At 39.7% G+C, this 27,331-nt stretch overlaps 1 protein-coding gene across 3 annotated transcripts in view; it reads left to right on the forward strand.

The window, feature by feature from the left end:
* The window catches only part of TMEM245 (transmembrane protein 245), a 107,570-nt gene that overhangs the window by 78,970 nt on the left and 1,269 nt on the right, over positions 1-27,331 (forward strand). For 2 of the 3 annotated variants that reach the window (XM_032635913.1, XM_032635915.1), the window contains 3 exons: positions 10,191-10,291; positions 11,189-11,363; positions 16,361-16,555. In XM_032635913.1, coding sequence (XP_032491804.1) covers positions 10,191-10,291; positions 11,189-11,363; positions 16,361-16,555 — 471 coding nt within the window. Of the gene's footprint in view, positions 1-10,190; positions 10,292-11,188; positions 11,364-16,360; positions 16,556-22,800; positions 22,875-27,331 lie in introns of all 3 variants that reach the window. The other variant, XM_032635914.1, reaches the window with a different exon arrangement.

Consider the following 27,331-nt stretch of genomic DNA (forward strand, 5'->3'; position numbering starts at 1 on the left):
TCTTCTTTATCCATTCATCTGTTGATGGACACTTAGGTTGCTTCCGTGTCCTGGCTATTGTAAATAGAGCTGCAATGAACATTTTGGTACATGACTCTTTTTGAATTATGGTTTTCTCAGGATATATGCCCAGTAGTGGTATTGCTGGGTCGTATGGTAGTTCTATTTGTAGTTTTTTAAGGAACCTCCATACTGTTCTCCATAGTGGCTGTATCAATTTACATTCCCACCAACAGTGCAAGAGTGTTCCCTTTTCTCCACACCCTCTCCAGCATTTATTGTTTCTAGATTTTTTGATGATGGTCATTCTGACCGGTGTGAGATGATATCTCATTGTAATTTTGTTTTGCATTTTTCTAATGATTAATGATGTTGAGCATTCTTTCATGTGTTTGTTGGCAATCTGTATGTCTTCTTTGGAGAAATGTCTATTAAGGTCTTCTGCCCATTTTTGGATTGGGTTGTTTGTTTTTTTGTTATTGAGCTGCATGAGCTGCTTGTAAATTTTGGAGGTTAATCCTTTGTCAGTTGCTTCATTTGCAAATATTTTCTCGCATTCTGAGGGTTGTCTTTTGGTCTTGTTTATGGTTTCCTTTGCTGTGCAAAAGCTTTTAAGTTTCATTAGGTCCCATTTGTTTATTTTTGTTTTTATTTCCATTTCTCTAGGAGGTGGGTCAAAAAGGATCTTGCTGTGATTTATGTCATAGAGCGTTCTGCCTATGTTTTCCTCTAGGAGTGTGATAGTGTCTGGCCTTACATTTCCATTGCACTTTGATGTCAACTTATTTTTGGCTTAAAATTTTTTTTATTTTTTTATTTTTTTATTTTTTTATTTTTTTTAAACATCTTTATTGGGGTATAATTGCTTTACAATGGTGTGTTAGTTTCTGCTTTATAACAAAGTGAATCAGCTATACATATACATATGTTCCCATATGTCTTCCCTCTTGCGTCTCCCTCCCTCCCACTCTCCCCATCCCACCCTTCCAGGCTGTCACAAAGCACCGAGCTAATATCCCTGTGCCTTGCGGCTGCTTCCCCCCAGCTATCTACCTTACTACGTTTGTTAGTGTGTATATGTCCATGACTCTCTCTCGCCCTATCAAAACTCACCCCTCCCCCTCCCCATACCCTCAAGTCCGTTCTCCAGTAGGTCTGCGTCTTTATTCCTATCTTACCCCTAGGTTCTTCATGACATTTTTTTCCCTTAAATTCCATATATATGTGTTAGCATACGGTATTTGTCTTTTTCTTTCTGACTTACTTCACTCTGTATGACAGACTCTAGGTCTATCCATCTCATTACAAATAGCTCAATTTCATTTCTTTTTAAGGCTGAGTAATATTCCATTGTGTATATGTGCCACATCTTCTTTATCCATTCATCCGATGATGGGCGCTTAGGTTGTTTCCATGTCCTGGCTATTGTAAATAGAGCTGCAATGAACATTTTGGTACATGACTCTTTTTGAATTTTGGTTTTCTCAGGGTATATGCCAAGTAGTGGGATTGCTGGGTCATATGGTAATTCTATCTGTAGTTTTTTAAGGAACCTCCATACTGTTCTCCACAGTGGCTGAACCAATTCACATTCCCACCAGCAGTGCAAGAGTGTCCCCTTTTCTCCACACCCTCTCCAGCATTTATTGTTTCTAGATTTTTTGATGATGGCCATTCTGACTGGTGTGAGATGATATCTCATTGTAGTTTTGATTTGCATTTCTCTAATGATTAATGATGTTGAGCATTCTTTCATGTGTTTGTTGGCATTCTGTATATCTTCTTTGGAGAAATGTCTATTTAGGTCTTCTGCCCATTTTTGGATGGGGTTGTTTGTTTTTTTGTTATTGAGCTGCATGAGCTGCTTGTAAATTTTGGAGATTAATCCTTTGTCAGTTGCTTCATTTGCAAATGTTTTCTCCCATTCTGAGGGTTGTCTTTTGGTCTTGGTTATGGTTTCCATTGCTGTGCAAAAGCTTTGAAGTTTCATTAGGTCCCATTTGTTTATTTTTGTTTTTATTTCCATTACTCTAGGAGGTGGGTCAGAAAGGATCTTGCTGTGATTTATGTCATAGAGTGTTCTTCCTATGTTTTCTTCTAAGAGTTTGATAGTTTCTGGCCTTACATTTAGGTCTTTAATCCATTTTGAGCTTATTTTTGTGTATGGTGTTAGGGAGTGATCTAATCTCATACTTTTACATGTACCTGTCCAGTTTTCCCAGCACCATTTATTGAAGAGGCTGTCCTTTCTCCACTGTACATTCCTGCCTCCTTTATCAAAGATAAGGTGTCCATATGTGCGTGGGTTTATCTCTGGGCTTTCTATCCTGTTCCACTGATCTATCTTTCTGTTTTTGTGCCAGTACCATACTGTCTTGATTACTGTTGCTTTGTAATATAGTCTGAAGTCAGGGAGCCTTATTCCTCCAGCTCCTTTTTTCGTTCTCAAGATTGCTTTGGCTATTCGGGGTCTTTTGTGTTTCCATACAAATTGCGAAATTTTTTGTTCTAGTTCTGTGAAAAATGCCAGTGGTAGTTTGATAGGGATTGCATTGAATCTGTAGATTGCTTTGGGTAGTAGAGTCATTTTCACAATGTTGATTCTTCCCATCCAAGAACATGGTATATCTCTCCATCTATTTGTATCATCTTTAATTTCTTTCATCAGTGTCTTATAATTTTCTGCATACAGGTCTTTCGTATCCTTAGGTAGGTTTATTCCTAGATATTTTATTCTTTTTGTTGCAATGGTAAATGGGAGTGTTTTCTTGAATTCACTTTCAGATTTTTCATCATTAGTATATAGGAATGCCAGAGATTTCTGTGCATTAATTTTGTATCCTGCTACTTTACCAAATTCATTGATTAGCTCTAGTAGTTTTCTGGTAGCATCTTTAGGATTCTCTATGTATAGTATCATGTCATCTGCAAACAGTGACAGCTTTACTTCTTCTTTTCCGATTTGGATTCCTTTTATTTCCTTTTCTTCTCTGATTGCTGTGGCTAAAACTTCCAAAACTATGTTGAATAAGAGTGGTGAGAGTGGGCAACCTTGTCTTGTTCCTGATCTTAGTGGAAATGCTTTCAGTTTTTCACCATTGAGGATGATGTTTGCTGTGGGCTTGTCATATATGGCTTTTATTATGTTTAGGAAAGTTCCCTCTATGCCTACTTTCTGCAGGGTTTTTATCATAAATGCGTGTTGAATTTTGTCGAAAGCTTTCTCTGCATCTATTGAGATGATCATATGGTTTTTCTCCTTCAATTTGTTAATATGGTTTATCACATTGATAGATTTGCGTATATTGAAGAATCCTTGCATTCCTGGAATAAACCCCACTTGATCATGGTGTATGATCCTTTTAATGTGCTGTTGGATTCTGTTTGCTAGTATTTTGTTGAGGATTTTTGCATCTATGTTCATCAGTGATATTGGCCTGTAGTTTTCTTTCTTTGTGACATCCTTGTCTGGTTTTGGTATCAAGGTGATGGTGGCTTCGTAGAAGGAATTTGGGAGTGTTCCTCCCTCTGCTATATTTTGGAAGAGTTTGAGAAGGATAGGTGTTAGCTCTTCTCTAAACGTTTGATAGAATTCACCTGTGAAGCCATCTGGTCCTGGGCTTTTGTTTTTTGGAAGGTTTTTAATCACAGTTTCAATTTCAGTGCTTGTGATTGGTCTGTTCATATTTTCTATTTCTTCCTGATTCAGTCTTGGCAGGTTGTGCATTTCTAAGAACTTGTCCATTTCTTCCAGATTGTCCATTTTATTGGCATAGAGTTGCTTGTAGTAATCTCTCATGATTTTTTTTATTTCTGCAGTGTCAGTTGTTACTTCTCCTTTTTCATTTCTAATTCTATTTATTTGAGTCTTCTCCCTTTTTTTCTTGATGAGTCTGGCTAGTGGTTTATCTATTTTGTTTATCTTCTCAAAGAACCAGCTTTTAGTTTTATTGATCTTTGCTATTGTTTCCTTCATTTCTTTTTCATTTATTTCTGATCTGATTTTTATGATTTCTTTCCTTCTGCTAGCTTTGGGGTTTTTTTGTTCTTCTTTCTCTAATTGCTTGAGGTGCAAGGTTAGGTTGTTTATTCGAGATGTTTCCTGCTTCTTAAGGTGGGCTTGTATTGCTATAAACTTCCCCCTTAGAACTGCTTTTGCTGCATCCCATAGGTTTTGGGTCGTTGTGTCTCCATTGTCATTTGTTTCTAGGTATTTTTTTATTTCCTCTTTGATTTCTTCAGTGATCACTTCATTATTAAGTAGTGTATTGTTTAGCTTCCATGTGTTTGTATTTTTTAAAGATCTTTTCCTGTAATTGATATCTAGTCTCATGGCGTTGTGGTCGGAAAAGATACTTGATACAATTTCAGTTTTCTTAAATTTACCAAGGCTTGATTTGTGACCCAAGATATGATCTATCCTGGAGAATGTTCCATGAGCACTTGAGAAAAATGTGTATTCTGTTGTTTTTGGATGGAGTGTCCTATAAATATCAATTAAGTCCATCTTGTTTAATGTATCATTTAAAGCTTGTGTTTCCTTATTTATTTTCATTTTGGATGATCTGTCCATGGGTGAAAGTGGGGTGTTAAAGTCCCCTACTATGAATGTGTTACTGTCGATCTCCCCTTTTATGGTTGTTAGTATTTGCCTTATGTATTGAGGTGCTCCTATGTTGGGTGCATAAATATTTACAATTGTTATATCTTCTTCTTGGATCGATCCCTTGATCATTATGTAGTGTCCTTCTTTGTCCCTTTTAATAGTCCTTATTTTAAAGTCTATTTTGTCTGATATGAGAATTGCTACTCCAGCTTTCTTTTGGTTTCCATTTGCATGGAATATCTTTTTCCATCCCCTTACTTTCAGTCTGTATGTGTCTCTAGTTCTGAAGTGGGTCTCTTGTAGACAGCATATATAAGGGTCTTGTTTTTGTATCCATTCAGCCAATCTGTGTCTTTTGGTGGGAGCATTTAGTCCATTTACATTTAAGGTAATTATCGATATGTATGTTCCTATTTCCATTTTATATATTGTTTTGGGTTCGCTACTATAGGTCATTTCCTTCTCTTGTGTTTCGTGTCTAGAGAAGTTCCTTTAGCATTTGTTGTAAAGCTGGTTTGGTGGTGCTGAACTCTCTCAGCTTTTGCTTGTCTGTAAAGGTTTTAATTTCTCCATCAAATGTGAATGAGATCCTTGCTGGGTAGAGTAGTCTTGGTTGCAGGCTATTCTCCTTCAGCACTTTCAGTATGTCCTGCCACTCCCTTCTGGCTTGTAGGGTTTCTGCTGAGAGATCAGCTGTTAACCTTATGGGGATTCCCTTGTGTGTTATTTGTTGTTTTTCCCTTGCTGCTTTTAATATGCTTTCTTTGTATTTAATTTTTGACAGTTTGATTAATATGTGTCTTGGCGTGTTTCTCCTTGTATTTATCCTGTATGGGACCCTCTGTGCTTCCTGGACTTGATTAACTATTTCCTTTCCCATATTAGGGAAGTTTTCAACTATAATCTCTTCAAATATTTTCTCAGTCCCTTTCTTTCTTTCTTCTTCTTCTGGAACCCCTATAATTCGAATGTTGGTGCGTTTCATGTTGTCCCAGAGGTCTCTGAGACTGTCCTCAGTTCTTTTCATTCTTTTTTCTTTATTCTGCTCTGCAGTAGTTATTTCCACTACTTTATCTTCCAGGTCACTTATCCGTTCTTCTGCCTCAGTTATTCTGCTATTGATCCTATCTAGAGTGATTTTAATTTCATTTATTGCATTGTTCATCGTTGCTTGTTTCATCTTTAGTTCTTGTAGGTCCTTGTTAACTGTTTCTTGCATTTTGTCCATTCTACTTCCAAGATTTCGGATCATCCTTACTATCATTATTCTGAATTCTTTTTCAGGTAGATTGCCTATTTCCTCTTCATTTGTTAGGTCTGGTGGGTTTTTATCTTGCTCCTTCATCTGCTGTGTGTTTTTCTGTCTTCTCATTTTGCTTATCTTACTGTGTTTGGGGTCTCCTTTTTGCAGGCTGCACTTTCGTAGTTCCCGTTGTTTTTGATGTCTGTCTCCAGTGGCTAAGGTTGTTTCAGTGGGTTGTGTAGGCTTCCTGGTGGAGGGGACTAGTGCCTGTGTTGTGCTGGATGAGGCTGGATCTTGTCTCTCTAGTGGGCAGGTTCACGTCTGGTGATGTGTTTTGGGGTGTCTGTGGCCTTATTATGATTTTAGGCAGCCTCTCTGCTAATGGGTGGGGTTGTGTTCCTGTTTTGCTAGTTGTTTGGCATAGGTTGTCCAGCACTGTGGCTTGCTGGTCGTTGAGTGAAGCTGGGTGCTGGTGTTAAGATGGAGGTCTCTGGGATATTTCCACCGTTTAATATTATGTGGAGCTGGGAGGTCTCTTGTTGACCAGTGTCCTGAAGTTGGCTCTCCTACCTCAGAGGCAGAGCCCTGACTCCTGGCTGGAGCACCAAGAGCCTTTCATCCACACAGCTCAGAATAAAAGGGAGAAAAAGTAGGGAGAATTAGTAGAAGTATGAGTAAAGAAAGAAGGAAAGGAGGAAAGGAAGGAAGGAAGAAAGAAGCAAAGAAGGAAAGAAAGGAGGGAGGGAGGGAGGGAGGGAGGAAGGAAGGAAGGAGGGAAAGAAGGAAAAAAGACAGAAAGATAGATGATACAGTAAAAATAAAATAAAGTATAATATAGTTATTGAATTAAAAAATATTTAGAAAAAAAAAAAAAAAGGGACGGATAGAACCTTAGGACAAATGTTGGAAGCAAAGCTATACAGAGAAAATCTTACACAGAAGCATACACATACACCTTCACAAAAAGAGGTAAAGGGGGAAAAATCATAAATCCTGCTCCCTGAGACCACCTCCTCAATTTGGGGTGATTCGTTGTCTAAAGGAGGGAAGGAAGGAAGGAAAGAAAGAACGAAGGTAAAGTATAATAAAGTTATTACAATTAAACTTAATTATTAAGAAAAAGAATTTTTAAAAAAAAGTCATGGACGGATAGAGCCCTAGGACAAATGGTGGAAGCAAGAGTATACAGACAGGATCTCACACAGAAGCATACACGTACACATTCACAAAAAGAGGAAAAGGGAAAAAAATCATAGATCTCGCTCCTAAATTCCACCTCTTCAATTTGGGATCATTCCTTGTCTATTCAGGTATTCCACAGATGCAGGGTATATCAAGTTGATTGTGGAGCTTTAATCCGCTGCTTCTGTGGCTGCTGGGAGAGATTTCCCTTTCTCTTCTTTGTTCTCACAGCTCACAGGAGCTCAGCTTTGGATTTGGCCCTGCCTCTGCGTGTAGGTCGCTGGAGGGCGTCTGTTTTTTCGCTCAGACAGGACGGGGTTAAAGGAGCCGCTGATTCGGGGCCTCCGGCTCACTCAGGCCAGGGGTTGGGGGATGGGGGTAGGAGGGGCACTACGTGCGGGGCGGGCCAGCGTGACGTTGCGGCAGAGGCCGGCGTGATGTTGCACCAGCCTGAGACCCGCCGTGCGTACTCCCGGGGAAGTTGTACCTGGATCCCGGGAACCTGGCAGTGGCGGGCTGCACAGGCTCCGCGGAAGAGGGGTGTGGAGAGTGACCTGTGCTCGCACACAGGCCCCTTGGTGGCGGCAGCAGCAGCCTTAGCGTCTCCCGCCCGTCTCTGGGGTCCGCGGTTTTAGCCGCGGCTCGCGCCCGTCTCTGGGGTTCGCGCTTTTAGCCGCGGCTCGCGCCCGTCTCTGGAGTTCCTTTAAGCAGCGCTCTTAAACCCCTCTCCTCGCGCACCAGGAAACAAAGAGGGAAGAAAAAGTCTCTTGCCTCTTCGGCCGGTGCAGGCTTTTCCCCGAACTCCCTCCCGGCTAGTCGTGGTGCACTAACCCCTTCAGGCTATGTTCAAGCCGCCAACCCCAGTCCTCTCCCTGAGCTCCGTCCAAAACCAAAACCCGAGCCTCAGCTCGCAGCCCCGCCCGCCCCGGCGGGTGAGCAGACAAGCCACTCGGGCTGGTGAGTGCCGGTCAGCACCGATCGTCTGTGCAGGAATCTCCCCGCTTTGCCCTCCGCACCCGTCGCTGTGCACTACTCCGCGGTCCCGAAACTCCCCCCTCTGCCTCCCGCAGTCTCCGCCCGCGGAGGGGCTTCTAGTGTGTGGAAACTTTTCCTCCTTCACAGCTCCCTCCCACTGGTGCAGGTGCCGTCCTTATTCTTTTGTCTCTGTTTTTTCTTTTGCCCTACCCAGTTACGTGGGGAGTTTCTTGCCTTTTGGGAGGTCTGAGGTCTTCTGCCAGCCTTCAGTAGGAGTTCTGTAGGAGTTGTTCCACGTGTGGATTTATTTCTGGTGTATCCGTGGGGAGGAAGGCGATCTCCGCGTCTTACTCTTCCGCCATCTTCAAGGTCCCCCCCGGCTTAAAATTTTTAAAACACCATAAGTTTGATCGAAATATCACATCTATATCTTTTCTCACCAGCCCCCCTTCCCCATTCTAGTCAGATTCTGTACTATTTTTCTTAGACTTTGTTCTCATTAATCTTTCCATGATATTTGATATTATTATTCCCTCATTCTCAAAAGCTTCCTTCTCCCTTGCTCTCTGGGAATAGTGTACTCTAGTGATTTTCTTTCTACTAGAGGAATGATTTCATTATCTCTTTGGCCGGTGTATCTTTGTCCTTAGGTCCCTTATGAGAACAGAGCTCATTGCCCCATTCTTTCTAGGCTTGCCCCTTGGGATATCTTACCCTATCCTATGATTATTTGGTGTATCTCAAATTTCTTGTCCCAAGGTCGCTGTTAAGCCTTGTCTCTTATTTCCAGCTACCTCCAGGGTATTTATTTTCATCATCCTTTTTCGACTTAACACTGCCCAAACTAAACATGTTCCCTTTTCTTCCATGTCCTCGCCCATTCTGGGGTTCTCCATGACTTTGAGACACTGCCATTCTTTCTCCCTCAGGTTTAAAACCTGAATCTCTCATGTTCTTTTTTTCTTCCGTGTCTTCTAATCAGTTACTGTTCAGATCTTTTATATTTCCTGTGGGCTGTCTCCCTTACTTTAAGTCTTTTTGGTATCTCTTTAGCCTGTGTCCTTATTGTTAGAGAGCCTATGGCACTTTTTTCAGTGAAAGCTGCTGGTCAGTATGACAAGGTTTCACAATTTTGAGAGCCACTCTGTCCCCAAATGCATGTCTCAGAACCCTATGAAATGACTGAGTCGCTGGATTCCAGAGTTTGACTTACTCTCCCAGTACACTTCTTGGGATGCTTTGGAAAATCTTGGTGTGTTCTTTTGTGTGTACAGTGTTACGTTGCTGCCACCGTCTCTGCTTTTTTCAATCACAGACAGCTTTTCCTTCTCTCATGAGTATATAAGCGTGCGTCCCGTGCACCCCACAGGTTCCTGTTTTTTGTAACTTTGTGATACCTTGGGATAACTTAAGATTTGCTGCCTTCGTGCTCTCCCTGAGCAGTTCCTTATTTCTCCTCCTTATACAGTACTACCTTAATCTTCCAACTGAAAAGCAAAAATGAAGTACCTGAGATTGCGTATTTTCATTCCTATTAATCACGGAATATGTGTGTCTGTTTTTACACCTCTTGTATTTTCCTCTCTGATTTTACTTGGGAATTAATAAGATTTTTTGGTAAATTCTCACCCAATGACCTGCATTCTTTGATAGCATTTTTATAAGTTACTTTGTAGGTTGGGTCGCATGGTTTAAGATGTGTGGGAGCATTTTGTTAACGAGAAGAAGGACTGATGAAGTACCGGCTATAGTATTCCTCACTTGCTCTTCCCAAAGAGGGGGGCTGGCCACAGCCTGGACGTCTCCAAATTTAACTACATCCTAAGAAATAAGATATTCACACTTATTTTTCTTTCTCTTTATTTTGGTGGTGAGCGATCTGCTTTAGAAGTGAAGAGTTGATGAGTTATTTCAGTGAATAGGGTATTTTAAGGTGTTTTATTTCAGTTATCTTTTCATTAGAGAAATTTAAAGAACAGTTTAGTAAATCTATTTCAAGTTTTCAATACAAGATTTTTATGTTTCTCTGAAATAAAATGAAAAAAGCATTCTCAGGCCATTGGAAAAATTGACGCTATTATCAGATTTGGATAAAGTAGCCAGAAGCCTAGGAATATTGATTTTTCTGAGTCACAGTATGATACTGTGTTTATTTTCTTTCCCTTTTATCTTTGGACGTTCTAGAGGGGTGTTTGACGCTTCCCTCAAAATGGCTGGCTTCTACGGATTATACACCTGGCTGACTCATACTATATTTGGCATCAATATTGTCTTCATACCATCAGGTAACAACTGTATCATAACTTCTGCTGTCCTCTATTTAAGGAACATTAAGCCATTTTACATATACTGTCAGCTTCCTTAAATTTAAAATGCTAAATTTTGAGATCTAATCTAGTCCAGATTAGGAGCAGAAATATGATTTGGAATGTTTATTTATTGCTGTATCCCCAGTAGTTAAAACAATACCCAGCACATGGGAAGCACTGCATAAATAACAAATACTTATTTGTTAATTGATCATACTGTTCTGGAAAGGGATGAGTGTAAGGTAAGGTCCTTCAGTTAGCAGGGTTATTTTTGGTGTTTTTATTGAAATTACACTTCATTTTTATTAGAAAGAAGCAAGGTAAAGAATATATGTTCTTATCCGAGATTTAGAAACTAATTTCTCATTTGGCTTTGGAATCAGTACAAATATTTGACCAGTGCTCTATAGTTATATCATAGGACTGTACAGTTGTCCTTTGGTATCCCTGAGGGTATGGTTTCAGGACCCCCTGAGGATACCAAATTCTGCGGATGCTCAGGTCCTTTGGCCCTCTGTATTTGCAGGTTCCACATCTGAGGATATGGAGGACCACCTGCATACGTATTAACTAACCATTGATTGAGAATAACAACTGTGGGACACTAAAATTTTGTTGCTTAAGAACAGATTCATGAAGTAAACACACACTTCAGAAAGATTTTCATGACCCAGTTTGAAGATCTTGGACCTCATTCAACTAGCAAATTCAGTTAAACAGGGCATATCATTCCCCTAAAATTTGAGTTTGTATTTGTTTAACTTGTTCTGGTGGAAATTTTTAAGTAGTAGGAGCTAGTGTTTAGATTCTGCTGTCTTGTTATTGCTTTGCTGATGATGTTAAGTTGCTTTTTCTTCTTTTAATCTTTATTAGCTTTAGCAGCAATCCTTGGAGCAGTGCCATTTCTAGGCACATATTGGGCAGCAGTACCTGCAGTTCTAGACCTGTGGCTTACACAAGGCTTAGGATGCAAAGCCATCTTACTGTTGGTTTTTCATCTTTTGCCGACATACTTTGTAGATACTGCCATCTATTCTGATATATCAGGGTAAGTATTCCACAGAACTTCTGAAGTTGGTGATGAATCATATCCAGGAATTTCTTTGGCCCTTTTTTTTCTTTTTTTTTTTTTTTTGCGGTACGCGGGCCTCTCACTGTTGTGGCCTCTCCCGTTGCGGAGCACAGGCTCCGGACGCGCGGGCTCAGCTGCCATGGCTCACGGGTCCAGCTGCTCCACGGCATGTGGGATCTTCCCAGACCGGGGCACGAACCCGTGTCCCCTGCATCGGCAGGCAGACTCTCAACCACTGCGCCACCAGGGAAGCCCTCTTTGGCCTTTTTTAAGAAGATTTTGTTTTTTTCCTTTTGGGCATGGAAGAAAGGAGTGGTGGTAGGATTTTCAGTGAAGTAATCTTTTGTGATCCCACTGATATAATCAAAGTTTAATTTAATTACTGTCGTTTGCAAGGTATGCTATTTTGTTATAAGTTTTATTTACAATACATGAGACTAAAAATTGTGAATAATCCTCTGGTTTAGTGACATTTAACCTAGGAAAAAAGTATTACTGTACATACTTCAAAATAAAAATATTTTTTTTGTTTTGCGGTACGCGGGCCTCTCACTGTTGTGGCCTCTCCCATTGCGGAGGACAGGCTCCGGACGCGCAGGCCCAGCGGCCATGGCTCACGGGCCCAGCCGCTCCCCGGCATGTGGGATCTTCCCAGACCGGGGCACGAACCCGTGTCCCCTGCATTGGCAGGCGGACTCTCAACCACTGTGCCACCAGGGAAGCCCCAAAATAAAAATATTTTAAGTACGATAACAAGTTAGTAGTTATTTTCAGAACTTCTTTGCTTTCAGAGAAACACATTATTAGGTTGTAAGTTTGAGGATTTCCACGTAAAATGAAACCTCATCAAGTTCGTATCTGACAAGCAGTGATTTCTTACTTTAGATATTATAGTATGGTTCTATGATGAATGCAGATTAAATTGAAGACAGAAGCCAAACTTTGGCAATATAATAAATATCTGTTTTTGTAGGTTTTGATGTCTCTTAGAAATTGCGTTCAGTAAATCAAGCTGATTCTCATTTAGTCGCATATCCAGATTAACATTGCTTATTACAATCTAGGATGTGACAAATACTGAATTTTATTTAGCTACTCAAATTCAGAATATGGCCCACTGAAACTATCATAATAGCTAATATTTTAAATTTTCTTTAAGTAAAACTCATCACAATAAGCGTAGACAGGGTCTAAGTTTACAGGAAGAGGACCCTTCAGTCAATTTGAAATTATGAAGAGACCAGTCATATGCTACCTTGTTTTCTCTCTAGTAAGTTAAAATAGAAAATAAATGATATAGAACAACTAAGAAGCCCCAAAGTTTCAGAGCAACAAGAAACAAGCAACTCCATAAGCAAGCCTTAGGGGAACTTTTTTGCCTAAAACTTAAAGATAACAGGAGAACTTCATAGTGAGCTTAACTAACATTTACTAGTTGAAATTTAAACCATAAGAGTAGTTACATGATTTATAGTTAAGTGTTTTCATTTCTTTAAACTTTGCTGCAAATTTTATATCAGGGTTTTTAGCTAGAATTTAAGACTTAGATATAGTTCTATCTTAATAATGAAGTAACACCTTATTTAACCAACATCATTAGGAAATGAAAAATTTTACGTAACTTGCTTTATTTTATTTTGTAATAAATTAAGCTTTTATTTAAAAGCTCCCACACTTTTTTTTTTTTTAAGCTTTAAGCATTTTTGATAAAAATTTTCCTTACATGTATTGTTTAGGGAAAATGCTTGCTTACATAGTGTAACATGGAATATTGCCCTAAATCCTTTTTGGAATGAAGAAGACAAATAAATTACAAATATAATTTATTGGTTTCCTGAAGACTAGCTCACCTTAAATGTTACTGAATTGTAATACAGTACAGGATATCCTTCCAAGGTATTTAGTTATTTTCCCTTCACTAAATTGTTCTAATCATCTGTGTTTAGAAACTAGAAACAAACAAAATATACCTTATTTCTAAGTCCCTCTTATGTCAGTTGTCATATGTTATTATCAGTGTGTTGTGCTGCTGTAATCTACAGGTATGCCTCACTTTATTGTACTTCACTTTAGTGCGCTTTGCAGATATTGCTTTTTTTTTTTTTTTTTTAAACAAATTGAAGGTTTGTGGCAACGCTGTGTTGAGCAAGTCTATTGACACCATTTTTCCAACAGCATTTGCTCACTTTGTGTCTCTGTGTCATTTTGGTAATTCTTGCAATAGTTCAGACTTTTTTATTATCATGTTTTTTATGATGATCTGTGATCAGTGATCTTTGATGTTACTATTGTAATTGTATTGGGGTGCTATGAACTACACCCATATAAGATGGCAGACTTAATTGATAAATGTTGTATGTGTTTTGACTGCTCCACCAACCAGCCGTTCACTTATCTTCTCCCTCTCGTTGGGTCTCCCTAGTCCCTGAGATACAGCAATATTGAAATAAGGCCAATTAATACCCTTACAGTGGCCTCTAAGTGTTCAAGTGAAAGGAAGAGTCAGACATCTCTCACTTAAATCAAAGGCTAGAAATGATTAAACTTAGTGAAGAAGGTATGTTGAAAGCTAGGCCTCTTGAGTCAGTTAGCCAAGTTGTGAATGTAAAGGACAAGTTCTTGAAGGAAGTAAAAAGTGCTATTCCAGTGAACACACACATGGTAAGAAAGCAAAACAGCCTTTTTGCTGATACGGAGAAGGTTTTGGTATTCTGGATGGAAGATCAGACCAGCCACAACATTCCCTTAAGCCAGAGCCTAATCTGGAGAAAGACCCTAACTCTTCTCAACCCTGTGAAGGCTGTGAGGGGTGAGGAAGCTGCAGAAGAAACGTTTGAAGCTAGCAGAGGTTGGTTCGTAAGGTTTAAGGAAAGAAGCTGTCTCCAGAACATAAAAGTGCAAGGTGAAGCAGCAAGTGCTGATGTAGAAGCTGCGGCAAGTTATCCAGAAGGTCTAGCTAAAGAGAAATAAAGAAAGTGGCTACATTAAACAGATTTTCAATGTAGACGAAACAACTTTCTCTTGGAAAAAGATGCCACCTAGGACTTTCAACGCCTGGCTTCAAAGCTTGAAAGGACAGGCTGGCTCTATTGCTAGGGGCTAATGCAGCTGGTGACTTTAAATTGAAGCCAGTGCTCATTTACCATTCCAAAAATCCCAGGGCCCTTAAGAATTGTGCTAAATCTGCTCTGCCTGTGCTCGAGAAATGAAACAACAAAACCTCGATAACAGCACATCTATTTGCAACATGGTTTACTGAATATCTTAAGCCTACTCTTGAGACCTACTGGTCAGAAAAAAATGATTCCTTTCAAAATACTTTGGCTTATTTGACAATGTACCCAGTCACCCAAGACCTCTGATAGAGATGTGCAATGAGGTTAATGTTGTTTTCATGCCTGTAATACAACATCCATTCTGCAGCCTGTGGTTCAAGGAGTAATTTCAACTTTCAAGTCTTATTATATAAGACTTTACCCGGATCCTCTGATGGATCCGGGTAAAGTCAATTGAAAACCTTCTGGAAAGCATTCAGCATTCTAGATGCCATTAAGAACACTCGTATTTCATGGGAAGAGGTCAAAATATCAACATTAACAGAAGTTTGGAAGAAGTTGATTCCAACCCTCATGGATAACTTTGAGGGGTTCAAGACTTCAGTGGAAGAAGTAACTGCAGATGTGGTGGAAATAGCAAGAGAACTAGATTTAGAAGTGGAGTCTGAAGATGTAACTGAATTACTGCAGTCTCATGATAAAACTTTAATTTTCTTTGCTTATGGATAAGCCAAGAAAGTGGCTTCTTGTGATGAAATCTACTTCTGGTAAAGATGCTATGAAGATTGTTGAAATGGCAACAAAGGATCTAGTGTATTACATAAACTTGGTTGATAAAGCAGAAGCAGGGTTTGAAAGGATTAACTTCCATATTGAAAGAAGTTCTGTGGTGGGTAAAATGCTCTCAAACAGCATTGCGTGCTACAGAAAAATCATCTATGAAAGGAAGAGTCAGTGGATGCAGCAAAACTTCATTGTTGTCTTGTTTTGAGAAATTGCCACAGCTGCCCCTGCTGTCAGCAACCAATCACGCTGATCAGTCAGCGGCCGTCACTATCGAGACAAGACTCGCAAAAAGATTACAGTTTGCTGAAGGCTTACATGATAGTTAGCATTTTTACCAATCAGGTATTTTTAAATTAATGTATATACATTTTTTTAGACGTAATGCTATTGTGTACTTAAAAGACTACAGTACAGTGTGAACATAATTTTTATATACTCTGGGAAACCAGAAATTTCGTGTGGCTCACTTTATTGTGAGATTTGGCTTTATTATGGTGGTCTGGAACCAAACCTGCAGTATCTCTGAGGTCTGCCTGTGTCTTATTTCATTCCAGTTATGTAAGTGATACTGTGATAAGCTGGAAGACAGTTATGACTCTCCTATGAAATAAAAATCTTGGGCTTTTTATCAAATATTTTCCTCATGAGGCCTTTTATCACTACCTGTGTTAAAATCTGTATTTTAAGAGGTTGCTAGAAGTCTAACTTATGAATAACAGGGATGTCATTGTATTGTTATCATCTTTATAAAAAAAGCATAATCAGTTGAACTACACACTTAATTGTGCCCACTTAAATTTTCTAGATGGAGGTAAACCTAACAGGTAGATTATATAACGAGTTCTAAGCTGACATTAACCCACCTCAGACAGCCCTGTAATGGTACCTGTTAACATTGCTGACTTCACTCCTTCAGTTGCTGGGCCTATAAAAAGGCAAACGTCACACATGTAGGCAAGAAAATTTTTGCATCTTGTTATCTGCATTGAGGTAATCTGAAGAAAGCTGATAATGCAATCAAAAGGTAGGTGTATTACAGAATGAACATTGTGTTAGAGAATGTATTTCCAACTTACTCCAAGGTTTATGTTTGTTAAAAGTCATGAGTAATCTGTGTGCTCTTTATTCTAGAGGTGGCCATCCTTACTTGACAGGCTTGGCAGTGGCTGGTGGAGCATACTACCTGGGCCTGGAAGGAGCAATCATTGGGCCCATCCTTCTCTGCATACTTGTGGTCGCTTCCAATATCTATAGTGCTATGTTAATGAGTCCCACGAATTCAGTACCCACACCAAACCAGACCCCGTGGCCTGTTCAGACTCAGCGGTGAGTTACAGCAGAATGATCATAAACTGTGTATGAAATTGAACTAACCTGTCTCATTATTTTTCACCTGCATACAGTCTGTTAGGATACAGAGTATTTCAGTTCCTCTGCTCTACTAAAGATTGAAGACACTAAGTAAATAGAAATCATTTGCATGTAGACTTTTGGGTTTCACATATCAGGAACATTTAAAAACCGATTGGGTCAGAACTGTTAATGTCACGAAAAACCAAAAATAAATAAATTTTAAAAGACCCTTTTGAGACAGTGGTATACTAGATTGAAGGAGACTTAGGAAATAGGACAACCAAATGCAGTGCATGGGTCCATGACAGAATCCTGGATTGGGGAATGGAGAGAATCTGTAAAGAACATTTCTGAAGCAGTTAGAGAAATTGATTATGGACCATATGTGAAATAATATTATATTGATATTAAATTTCTTAGGTCTGACAGTGATACTTCGGTTATGTAGCAGAATATCCTTTAGGGATGAGATGTCAAACTGAGAGGGAGAAAATGACTGTAGCAAAATGTTCACGACTGGTGAATCTAGATGAAGGACAGACATATGGCTGTTAATTGTACTATTTCAAAATTTCTGCAGGTTTATTTATATGCTATTAATTTATATATATTTATATACTGTAGTATTCCAGTGTGTAAATATACCACAATTTATTTATTCATTGTAGTATTGATGGACATTTGGGTAGTGTCCAGTTTAGGAATGTTATGAATCAGGCTGCTATGAACTTTCTGGTACATGGCTTTTGGTGAACAAGAGTACTTACTTCAGGTGCGTATACACCAGCAGAGGAATGGCTGGGACTACATCTGGTTTAACTTTAGTGGATACTTGCAAAACAGTTTTTCTATGTGGCTGTACCAGAAATTACATTTTAACAACAGAAAAGTAAGAAGGACTTTTAATGAAAAACGAAGTCTCAGAATACAGGATTTTAACTTTCCAGAGACCATACTGCATTTGCCCTTTTTATTTTCAGTTGGAAAATAATTTTTTTGTTGCATATTCTAGTGTAATTAAGGAGTCATTAACAGGTTGGTTCTGAAAATGTATTTAGTGAAACTGTATTTTTATTTGAAATTCTTCTAAAATGTTCTGCTTATTTCATTTTAAGTGTTGTATTTTGTGAAGAAAGACATAGTCCTTTAACCCAAAACAAGTAGAATAACGTTTCTGAGTTAGAGCTAGTCGGTCAAAGGGCCATCTTAGTTAATTCTAGGCACTTATTCGATGGCAGTGAAATATCAGTTTCCTGAAGAAGAATGAAAAGAAGAAGTACTTAGAGGTTTTAACAAAGACATCACCAGTTTGGGGGTGGTTACACTATGATATCCTTTCCTGCCTTTGCTCTTAAAGGCAGGTACTGGGTTCCTGAGAAGTCAGTGGACAGTTACCTGAAAGCAGTAGAGAGCATTTGCTGAGTGGATACCATATTCCTTGGGCTCACGGAACAAGAAGTAAAAAGAAAATTGGTTGATCAATATTTTGCTGTTATTTTAGAAAAAGACTTCTGATGATTCCAGGTTGGTAGAGCAAGAGTTAGTTTCTAAGGTGAAACAAAAGAAGCTAATATGAATCCTTCTAGAGGCGAGTGACCCCTTTCCCCTGGTCCCCTTCTGAAAGCAGAATGTTGTTAATTAAGTGGTATGGGGGTTTGAAAAAATAATGTAAGGACCGATATAGCTGTAATCTTTTTCCTTCGAAGTTATGGATGTATATAATTTAAGAGAGTCAGAAATTTCTATAAAGCTTGTGAAAAAGAGCAGTCCTTTGCCTTCTCCCTGCCCCTTCCTTTCCTCTCTAAGAGGAACCACTTTCGACTCTATCTGATGTTTACCTCCATATCTTGAAATTGTGTTTATTTCTTGATTTTTTTTCATGTATTGGCACTGTTTACTTCCCACTTGGAAAGTGAGAAATTATCTCTTTTACTAACCATCCGCCCGATATTACTAAACTGTGATACCGGTTAGATCAGTATTCAGTGTTCACATTATTATGGCTCTGTAAATGACATTCATATTTAAGCCTTCTTGTATACTGTCTATAGTTCCTTACCTATACAACATTTTGCTTTCCTTTGTGTTATAAAGATACCATTTTTTATTTGCTTGTTTTCTGTGAACTTATAATTAGTCCAATGCCAGGCTTTGCACCAGGTATTTACCTCTCCTCTCACTCAGCGTGCTGAGTTGTGTCTGCTTTGCTATAAGTGTTATCTTCCTGAAGAAGTAGCTCCTGGATTGTTCTGATCTGCTCCAGCAGAGCTGTACAGCTGTCACCCTGGGGATTCCCTCAGCTCTCCCCTCTGTTGGAATCCTTATTTCCCATATGATTTCCCAATATTGTTTTCTTTCTTGATTTATTCCTGCTTTTTGTTGGAGCACATCCTCCTGTAGATTTTTGGGAAAGAATGCATGGGAGATAAATTTGGGGGACGATACATGTCTGAAAAGGCTTCTAAAGTCATACTTACTCAATAGTTTGCCTGGGTAGAGAATTCTATGTTTAAAATTTTTTCCCTTTAGAACTAACTTTATTTCTTCATTGTTTTCTAGCTTTCACGGTTGTTAAAATTCTGAAGCCTTTCTGGTTCCTGATTCTTTGTAATTTAACTGTTTGAAAACCCATAGGATCTTTTTTGTTGTTTTTAATCTACTTTGTTGTTGTTGTTCCAGTTGGCACTTGTGTCAAGTGCCTTTGTGACCTTTAAAACTGGAAATTTATGTTCTGTGCTTCTGAAATTTTTCTTCAGTTATTCTATTAATGATTTCCTTCTCTCCCTTTCAAAACTACTTTTATTTTGGTGCTGACCCGCATACACTGTTCATATCATTTTTTAACCTTTTCTCTGATGTTCTTCTGGTTCTTTTTGGCTCCCATTTTCTGGGTGATTTCTCCAACTTTATCTTCTAACACCTTCTTAGAGGTCTCCATTTCTTCTATCATATTTTTGGGGGGTCTGGTTTATTGAGGTATTATTTGTATAAATAAAATTTATCTTTTTTGGCATATAGGTCTGTGTTACTTTTCGATGATACATAACAAATTTCCACTAACTTAGTGGCTTAAAAAAACATACATTTATATTAAAGTCCATGAGTCAGGAGTACAGTCATAATTCAGCTGGGTCTTCTACTTAGGATCTGCCAAAGCTGTGGTCAAGGTGTAAGCTTGGGCTGGGATTTCATCTGCAGATTGGGGAGCCCTCTTCCAAGCTTGCCTGTTGTTGGCAGAATTCCTTTGCTTGCAGTTGTAGAACTGAGGCTTGTAGCTTCTAGAGGCTGCCCCTTTCCATAGGCATTTCATAACACGATGCTTGCTTCTTCAAGGCCAGCAGGAGAGTATTTTTCTGACTTCTGTCTGACTGCTAAGACCCTTTTGTAAAGGGCTCACCTGATTAGACCTAGCCCACTGAACATATTGCCATTTTGATTAAAGTCAATTGCTCAGGGACCTTGATTACATCTGTAATATCCCTTCATCTTCACCATATTAACACAACATAATCACAATAGCAGGTATCGGATATTTTTGACTACTGGCTTATGTTAAGAGTGAACTACTCAGGATCTGTGGGTTGGTTGTTATGTGTACATTATGGTATTATTATCTGTGGGTTGGTTATTATATTGCCATAATATAACCTGCCAGGACCATTGTCTTGTGCAACCCTTGATGTCAGTGCTTTTTGGTTTTCCCTTTGGGGCTGCTAAATTCCTCAGAGAAAGATCTTTTAATCTCCTGCCCAGAGTTTGACAGCTTGGTCTTACTGCTTTTTAAACACACTTCAAAGCAGCCCTTCTGTGTTTAGTCCCACCTTCAACCCCACTTCCAAAGTTACTTGATATCACCAATTCCTGAGCCTTATGGGCAATTTTGCTGAATAACTCCTGGCTTAGGATTCAGCTTTTTAGGTTATGCTGGGTCATAGCAGTTGTTCATCTCCTTTCCATCTTCTAAAAATTTGTTGCTCTTAACCTCTTACGTTCTTTTTTTTCTCCTCTTTTTTCAGGTAGGTTTATGCATTTAAAAAAACACTTTTTACTGGCATTCTAATGGGGTTTTGAGAAGGCCTGAAGGAACTATGTGTTCAACACAGCACTTTCTAGTGGAAAGTCTAAATGACCTCTTAAATAGTAACAAACAACAACCACTGACATTTATTGGGACTCAGCATGCCAAGTTCTGTGATAAAACTTTACCTGCGTTGTCTTATTTTACTTAATCTGTCTGGTGTTTTCATGTGAGGTAGGAAAGATTGTTTTCCATATTTTATAAATGAAGAAATCAGGGCTTAGAGAGGTTAACTTGCCTCTAGTCACATAGTAATAAGCAGGTGAGCTGGTGTGTTACAACTAAAGATTTTTCTTTTCCTTAATCATCTCCCCCCTCCACCCCCCACAAGATAAAACATTCTCCTCTGTTTCCTTCCTCAGTAGATGTTACCCTCTAATTATATGTGCCAGTGTGAGGTCATCCTTAGGACTTTCCATCTCCTCAGTAACCATCTATACCAAGTCCTATCAGTTTTATCTCAAATCCGTCCTTTCCCCTTTTTCTCCAGTTCCACCTGCCCTGAGCCCAGCTGTTAGGTTTCTCACCTGGACTGCTGCAGGCATCTCAGTCTCCCAGCCGGTCTCTCAGTGTCCACTCTTACTGTCCTCCAGTCCCTTTTCCATACTGCAGCGGATGTTTTCTTTTCAGAATGGAGGCAAATCTGGTTGTGCTTACCAAAACTGGCCTCCCATTGTTCTTACAGGGAAGATCAAAATCCTTCCAAGGCCCTACATGATCTACCTGTGCCTGCTTCACGAATTCTGAAACACTTTCCCCTGTCTGAGCTGCAGCCACATTGGCTTTGTGTCAGGGCCTCAGTGACACCAGCTCCATTCAAACTCTAGGACTTCAAACACGCTGCTTACTCTGTCTGGACACTCTCCCCCTCCCCCATCTTTCCTTGCCTAGTTAACTCCTAATCATTCTTCAGATCGCAACTCAAGTGTCAGTTCATGGGAGCAGCTTTCCCCACCCCCAAGATTAGGTTACGTCCTTCTGCTAGTTTAATGCTCTTACAGATAGCACCTTGTACCTTTCCTTTCTCCTACGACTTTCACTTATACACTTGATTCTTTGTCTTTTCCCGCTTGACTGTGGTTGCTGTTACTGCGGGGTCATGTCCATGTTAGTTACTGGTGTATCCACCGCACCTGTCAACCTTGGAAAGTGCTCTCTTCCTAGTTGAAGGAATGAATGGGCTGTGAGGGAATAGTCTCTACAGAGGCATGAGCTGTGGAAGGGTTCGGCTTGTCTTAGGAACTCTCGGTGTGAGAATGGAGGGTGGATTGTTCATTCCATTAGGCAGATATACCTTCTGATTGCAGATGGAGGCGCTGGTGGCTGAGAAGACCCATTTGCACGGCTGTTTCTGTGTACTGCCATGTATCTTCAGATGGATGAATGACTATCCACCTAAGGAAAGATGAAGGAGGGTGGACCCCTTTTCTCTGCTTCTCACTGTTGATCGTGGTGGTTGCACTATTTCACAAGGGTGAATGTCGCAGACACAGCCCAACTTTGGGCTCCCAACTATTTTGGCCTTGATTCAATAATCAGAGCCTATTGCTTCCCCCGTTCTCTGTTAACACTGGGGCTGTTTGGGAGGCGTGGGGAAGGATCAAAACACCCTGCAGTCACACATTTTCAAGTACTTTCTTGATTTTTGGACAGGATAATCAGACTTGATTTGATATACTTATTTCACTCCTACCAAAAACTGAGCAGCAATCTCTGAATGTTAAAGCTCAGAAAAACCTGTAAGGAGAAAGTAAGGGCATGTCACAGGAACTCCTGTGGGAACACTGTTACCTGTATTCAAGTTTTCCTTTGCCCTCTGTCCTACTTTGTTATGACCGGAGGTGACAGCTGGAATGTGGCCCTTTAGGAACTCAGCTTTCTCTTTTTCTAGGATGGAGTAATTAGTAACTCATTGCTGTTTTTAGAAGCATTATCTTAACCTGACTGTGATTATCTTTCATGATTTAATACCCAAAGTTCAATCAAAGTTCAGTATTTTTTCATAAAAGAAATTACAAACGGTCCCCAACTTGAGAAGGTTTAACTTATGACTTTTTCAACTTTGTGATAGTGTGAAAGTGATACACATTCAGTAGAAACTGTACTCAAACTTTGAATGTTGGTTTTTTTCCTGGGCTAGTGATACGCGGTACGATACTCTCTCGTGATGCTGGGCAGCGGCAGCCCGCAGCTCCTGATCAGCCACACGATCAGGTAAAGAAACAACTGATAGGCCTACAGTCATGCAGTACCCAGACAACCGTTCTGTTCTTCACTTTCAGTGCAGCATTCAGTAAATTACATGAGATATTCAACACTTTATTATAAAACTGGCTTTGTGTTAGATGATTTTGCCCAACTGTAGGCTAATGTAAGTGTCCTGAGCATGTTTAAGGTAGGCTTGGCTAAGCTATGATGTTTCTTAGGTTAAGTGTATTAAATGCTTTTTGACTTAGGATATTTTCAACTTACAGTGGGTTTATTGGGATGTAATATGATGGTCAAGAAAGTCAAGAAAGATCAGTATTTGGCAGTTAAGCTACGGTGTAACACATCCTACTTTTTATAGAGCAAGAAGTTATTTTTGTCTTTGCAAAATAAGATATGAAGATGTTCTCCAAAGAACAGTCACCACTCCTCCAGATCTTTACATTAACCTTAAGGATTTCAGTTGGAGTGTATTCCCCATCATTCCAGTTTAGGAAAATGAGGGAAAAAAAGAGAACTGGAGATGGGAAGGGAGCTGTACTCTACTCCCCCTCCGTTGGTGGTTGCTTCTCCTTTGACACTGTCACTTAAAAACTTTTCTGAATCTGTTCATTCCTCTGTCTTCCCAATGGTGTTGACCCAATGCCAGGATTTCTTCAACATCCTCTTCACTGGTCCCTGCCTCTAGTCTTACTTCCCTCCCATCTTGTTCTCTGGTTTTTCTGGAGCATAACTGTTAAATGCCTCTGCTGCTTAAAATTGCCATGGTGGCTTCCCATGGCCTTCAAGGTGAAGTTGAAACTTTAAATTGGCCCATCAGACCTTTCGTGCCTTCTGTATACCTCAGCAGACTCATCTCTCTCTGTTGCCTGCCTTACATTTTCTTTTCTAGCCATATTGAACTTGTTTAGTTTCCTGGAGTCAGTGAGATCTTTGCACATGTATTCCCCTCTGTAAAGAATGCTACTCCCTTTCTAGCCAAGCCCAGTATCATAACCTTTACATAACCTTTACTCTTCTTTGGAGAAGCATTACTAGAACTCTCTAGACTAGATAAGGTGTCCCTGCTATGTGTTCCCATAGCATCTTCCACTTATCCTAACTTAATACCTATTATATAAATGTGTGTTTGTCTTTCCACTAATTGGTAAGCTTTCTGAAGGTAGGAACTATGTCTAACTCGTTTACAGCTGTGTTACCATTCCTGGCACGGTGTTTGGCAAATAGAAAGTGCTCAATGAAAATTTGATGAATTAATAGATTAGTGAAACCAAGAGCAGATCAGATTAAAAGATTTTTGCAGTATAACTGTGAGGCTGATAAAAAGAGGAGGGGCCGTGGTAAACCCCAGCCTTAGAACTTTATTCCAAATTTTTGGAAGGGAAGGAATGTACATAATAGTGATGACATGTGCTCTGTCACGAGATGTGCGGGTGAGGGTCTAGGAAATACACACTTGCAATCCTGAGCCAACGAAAGTAAGTTAAACATCCACAATTTACTCTGCTTCTCTGGGAGGCTGGGAGTCAACAACTCTTGAGTTGTTAAATCAGAAAAGATTCAAACATTCACATAAATGGATTTTTTAAAATCTCATTGAAACTTTAGGGGAAGCACATCCCAAAATATTTCCAAGGAGCAGAGATTGTAAATGAGAAATCACACCGCACAATCTCCATTGCTCTTAAAGGAACTATAAAATGTTAACAGCAGTCCTCTGTCCCCCACAGTCTCATGTGGCCCCATTGTGCATTGCTTGTTATTGAGAAATTCTACCACTATGGTTCAAAGGAGCGTAATAATCCTTATGGTATGGGAAAGAATACTGTATTTAGATGGTTTAGGTAGAACATTTGCCATTTTTAGAAATACTGTTAAGGAAATTCCCTGACAGTCCAGTGGTTAGGACTCGACACTTTCACTGCCGAGGGCCTGGGTTCAATCCCTGGTTGGCGAATTAAGATCCTGAAAGTTGCACGTCGAGGCCAAAAAAAAAAAAAAAATTAAAGAAAGCAAGAAGGAAATACTGTCAATGCAATATTTATTCCTTTGTTTCTTCCTAATCTAGAGAGTTACAGATTTATGAGCCCTGCAGATTAGTTAGTACTGTGCCTTTTGATGAGGCCAGAAAGAAATTATTTCTCTATCTCTAGCTTATGGAGTTTGTTTTCCAGGAGATAATTGAGGTTCAGTTAAGATCCGTGTTACTTCTATAGGGTTTTACACACACATTACCCACCCCCCCACCACCCGCCCCCACCCTACCCCCCCCCCCCATTCTATTTCTGTTGAGATAGAAAACACTTAGCAACTGTTTTCTTAGCTTGCTTCACTTTGTTTTCTTTCTTCTGAGTCCTTCTGGAGACTTTCTTGGCCTGGAGGCAGAATTGAATAGCAGGTATGAATTTCAAGGTCACAGCTAAGCTTACTTGTCAACAGAAAGCAGTCGCCAGGTGAACCACAGTGTTAATGTTATTTCATGCATCTTTGCCCTGAGGCAGAAATTTTCATTCATAATTTAGGCAATTGAAGAGTTAGAGATTCAAATTTGCAGGTATCTTAGAAAGTTGAAAAGATATCAAAGAATGAGTTTACAAACCGTTTTGGGTGTTGGAAAATGCTTTGAAATATTGACAAGGTTTTGGTTATTGGTTTTAAAGGTTTTCCAGGGCTTCCCAGAATTAAGTGCTACTTGAAATTCATATAGTCTGAGGCAACTTGTAGCCAGCTTTGCCTATACATAAATGTAAAAACAAAAATTTAGGTGAGACTGTGAAAAATAGATATATAAATAAATGGGTAGATAGCTATCTAGAGCAATGGTTCTGGGAGGAGGGTGTGATTTTGCTCCCCTCAGGGGGCGTTTGGCAATGTCTAGAGACACGTTCATCATCACAGCTATAGTAGGTGGAGGCAGGGATGCTGCTAAACATCTTACAATGCACAAGATGGTCCACAGTGCTGCTGTTGAGAAACCCTGATTTGATGGATGTAGAGATAGATGGATATTAATATATATATATATATAAAACATTTGTGTCTGTATAAACCTTAGTTTGGGGGAATTTTTCTGCAGGTATAAATAAAAATATTTAAGGAAAGAAATTCATTCCAATTCTTTGACCTATCAGCATATATTCAACATGGGGTTCAGTCATGTCACATATGAACCCTTTCAGAGCCACAGGAACCATAGCCAGGAAGCTTACCCCTTCCTCAAAGCTGTTCCTTCAGATGTAGGGCCTCATGCAGTGAAGGAGCCTTGAGATAACTGAGCATCCTTGAATGTAATCTTTTTTTTTTTTTTTTTTTTTATAAATTTTATTTATTTATTTATGGCTGCGTTGGGTCTTGTTGCAGTGAGCAGGGGCTACTCTTCGTTGTGGTGCACGGACTTCTTATTGTGTGGGCTCTAGAGTGCAGGCTCAGCAGTTGTGACACACAGGCCCAGCTGCTCTGCGGCATGTGAGATCCTCCCGGATCAGGGCTGGAACCCACGTCCCCTGCGTTGGCAGGCGGATTCCCAACCACTGTGCCACCAGGGAAGCCCTGAATGTAATCTTTTTTCTGTAACCTTTTACCTGTACCCCTCTTGACATTAAAGTACTTCCGACATTGTGCTAAAGGGTTAGTCTTTAATTTACCTCTGCCCTGCCTGTTGAACCCTCCTAATTGGTGATATTGTTGTAAAGGAGCAAGGCAACCTCTATCTAAAAGGATGGTAATAAACTTGTGCTTCATATCTGTATTGGTTAAGATAGATTTGCCTGTATTATAACCAAAAAACAAACTCAAAAAAATCCACCATCAGTAGAACTTAAAATAACAGTGACTTAAAGGAGCCAGAAGTTTATTTCTCTCTTGGGTGTAAGAAGTGCAGAGGCAGGCAGATCAGGACTAGTGTGTCTGTTCCACAAACATCCATGCCAAGCTTTGCCCCACCTTAACGCCAGCCTTGGTGTGAGGTCTTTTCATCTAAGATGGGTGCTTGAGCTCATGTTCATTGATAAACTCTGACCTGGCCATGTGGCTGCCAACACAGATGCAGACCTGGCTGGGTGATATCATCCTAGCTTGGGCATAAAAATTATGTAGCAAAGGCCAACTAGCTATTATAGTCCTAAGGTAGGCACCACAAAGATGCAGCCGACCACCTCCAACCAACCCAGATATTGCCTGCCAGTTAGCTACATTTACTTGGCTTGCTTGATGTAGGTTAGAGACGGTACAAGTACAAGGTCATCTGTTGAAAAGACCTACCCCATTTCTCCTGCCCTGAACCACAATCCTCAGAGCTTGGACATTGTTGGGTCAGTTTTCCTATTTTGCAATAAAAGTTATCCTGCTAACGTTTAATCTTTGGTCTCTTAGTGATTTTCTCTTTAACATCATTGTGTCTACTTTCCAGTCAGCAAGAAGGGGGAAGGATTGAAGATTACTTTTCTCTTTTAAGTACACTGCCC

Source organism: Phocoena sinus, chromosome 6, assembly GCF_008692025.1.
Source record: "Phocoena sinus isolate mPhoSin1 chromosome 6, mPhoSin1.pri, whole genome shotgun sequence".
Taxonomy (NCBI): Eukaryota; Metazoa; Chordata; class Mammalia; order Artiodactyla; family Phocoenidae; genus Phocoena; species Phocoena sinus.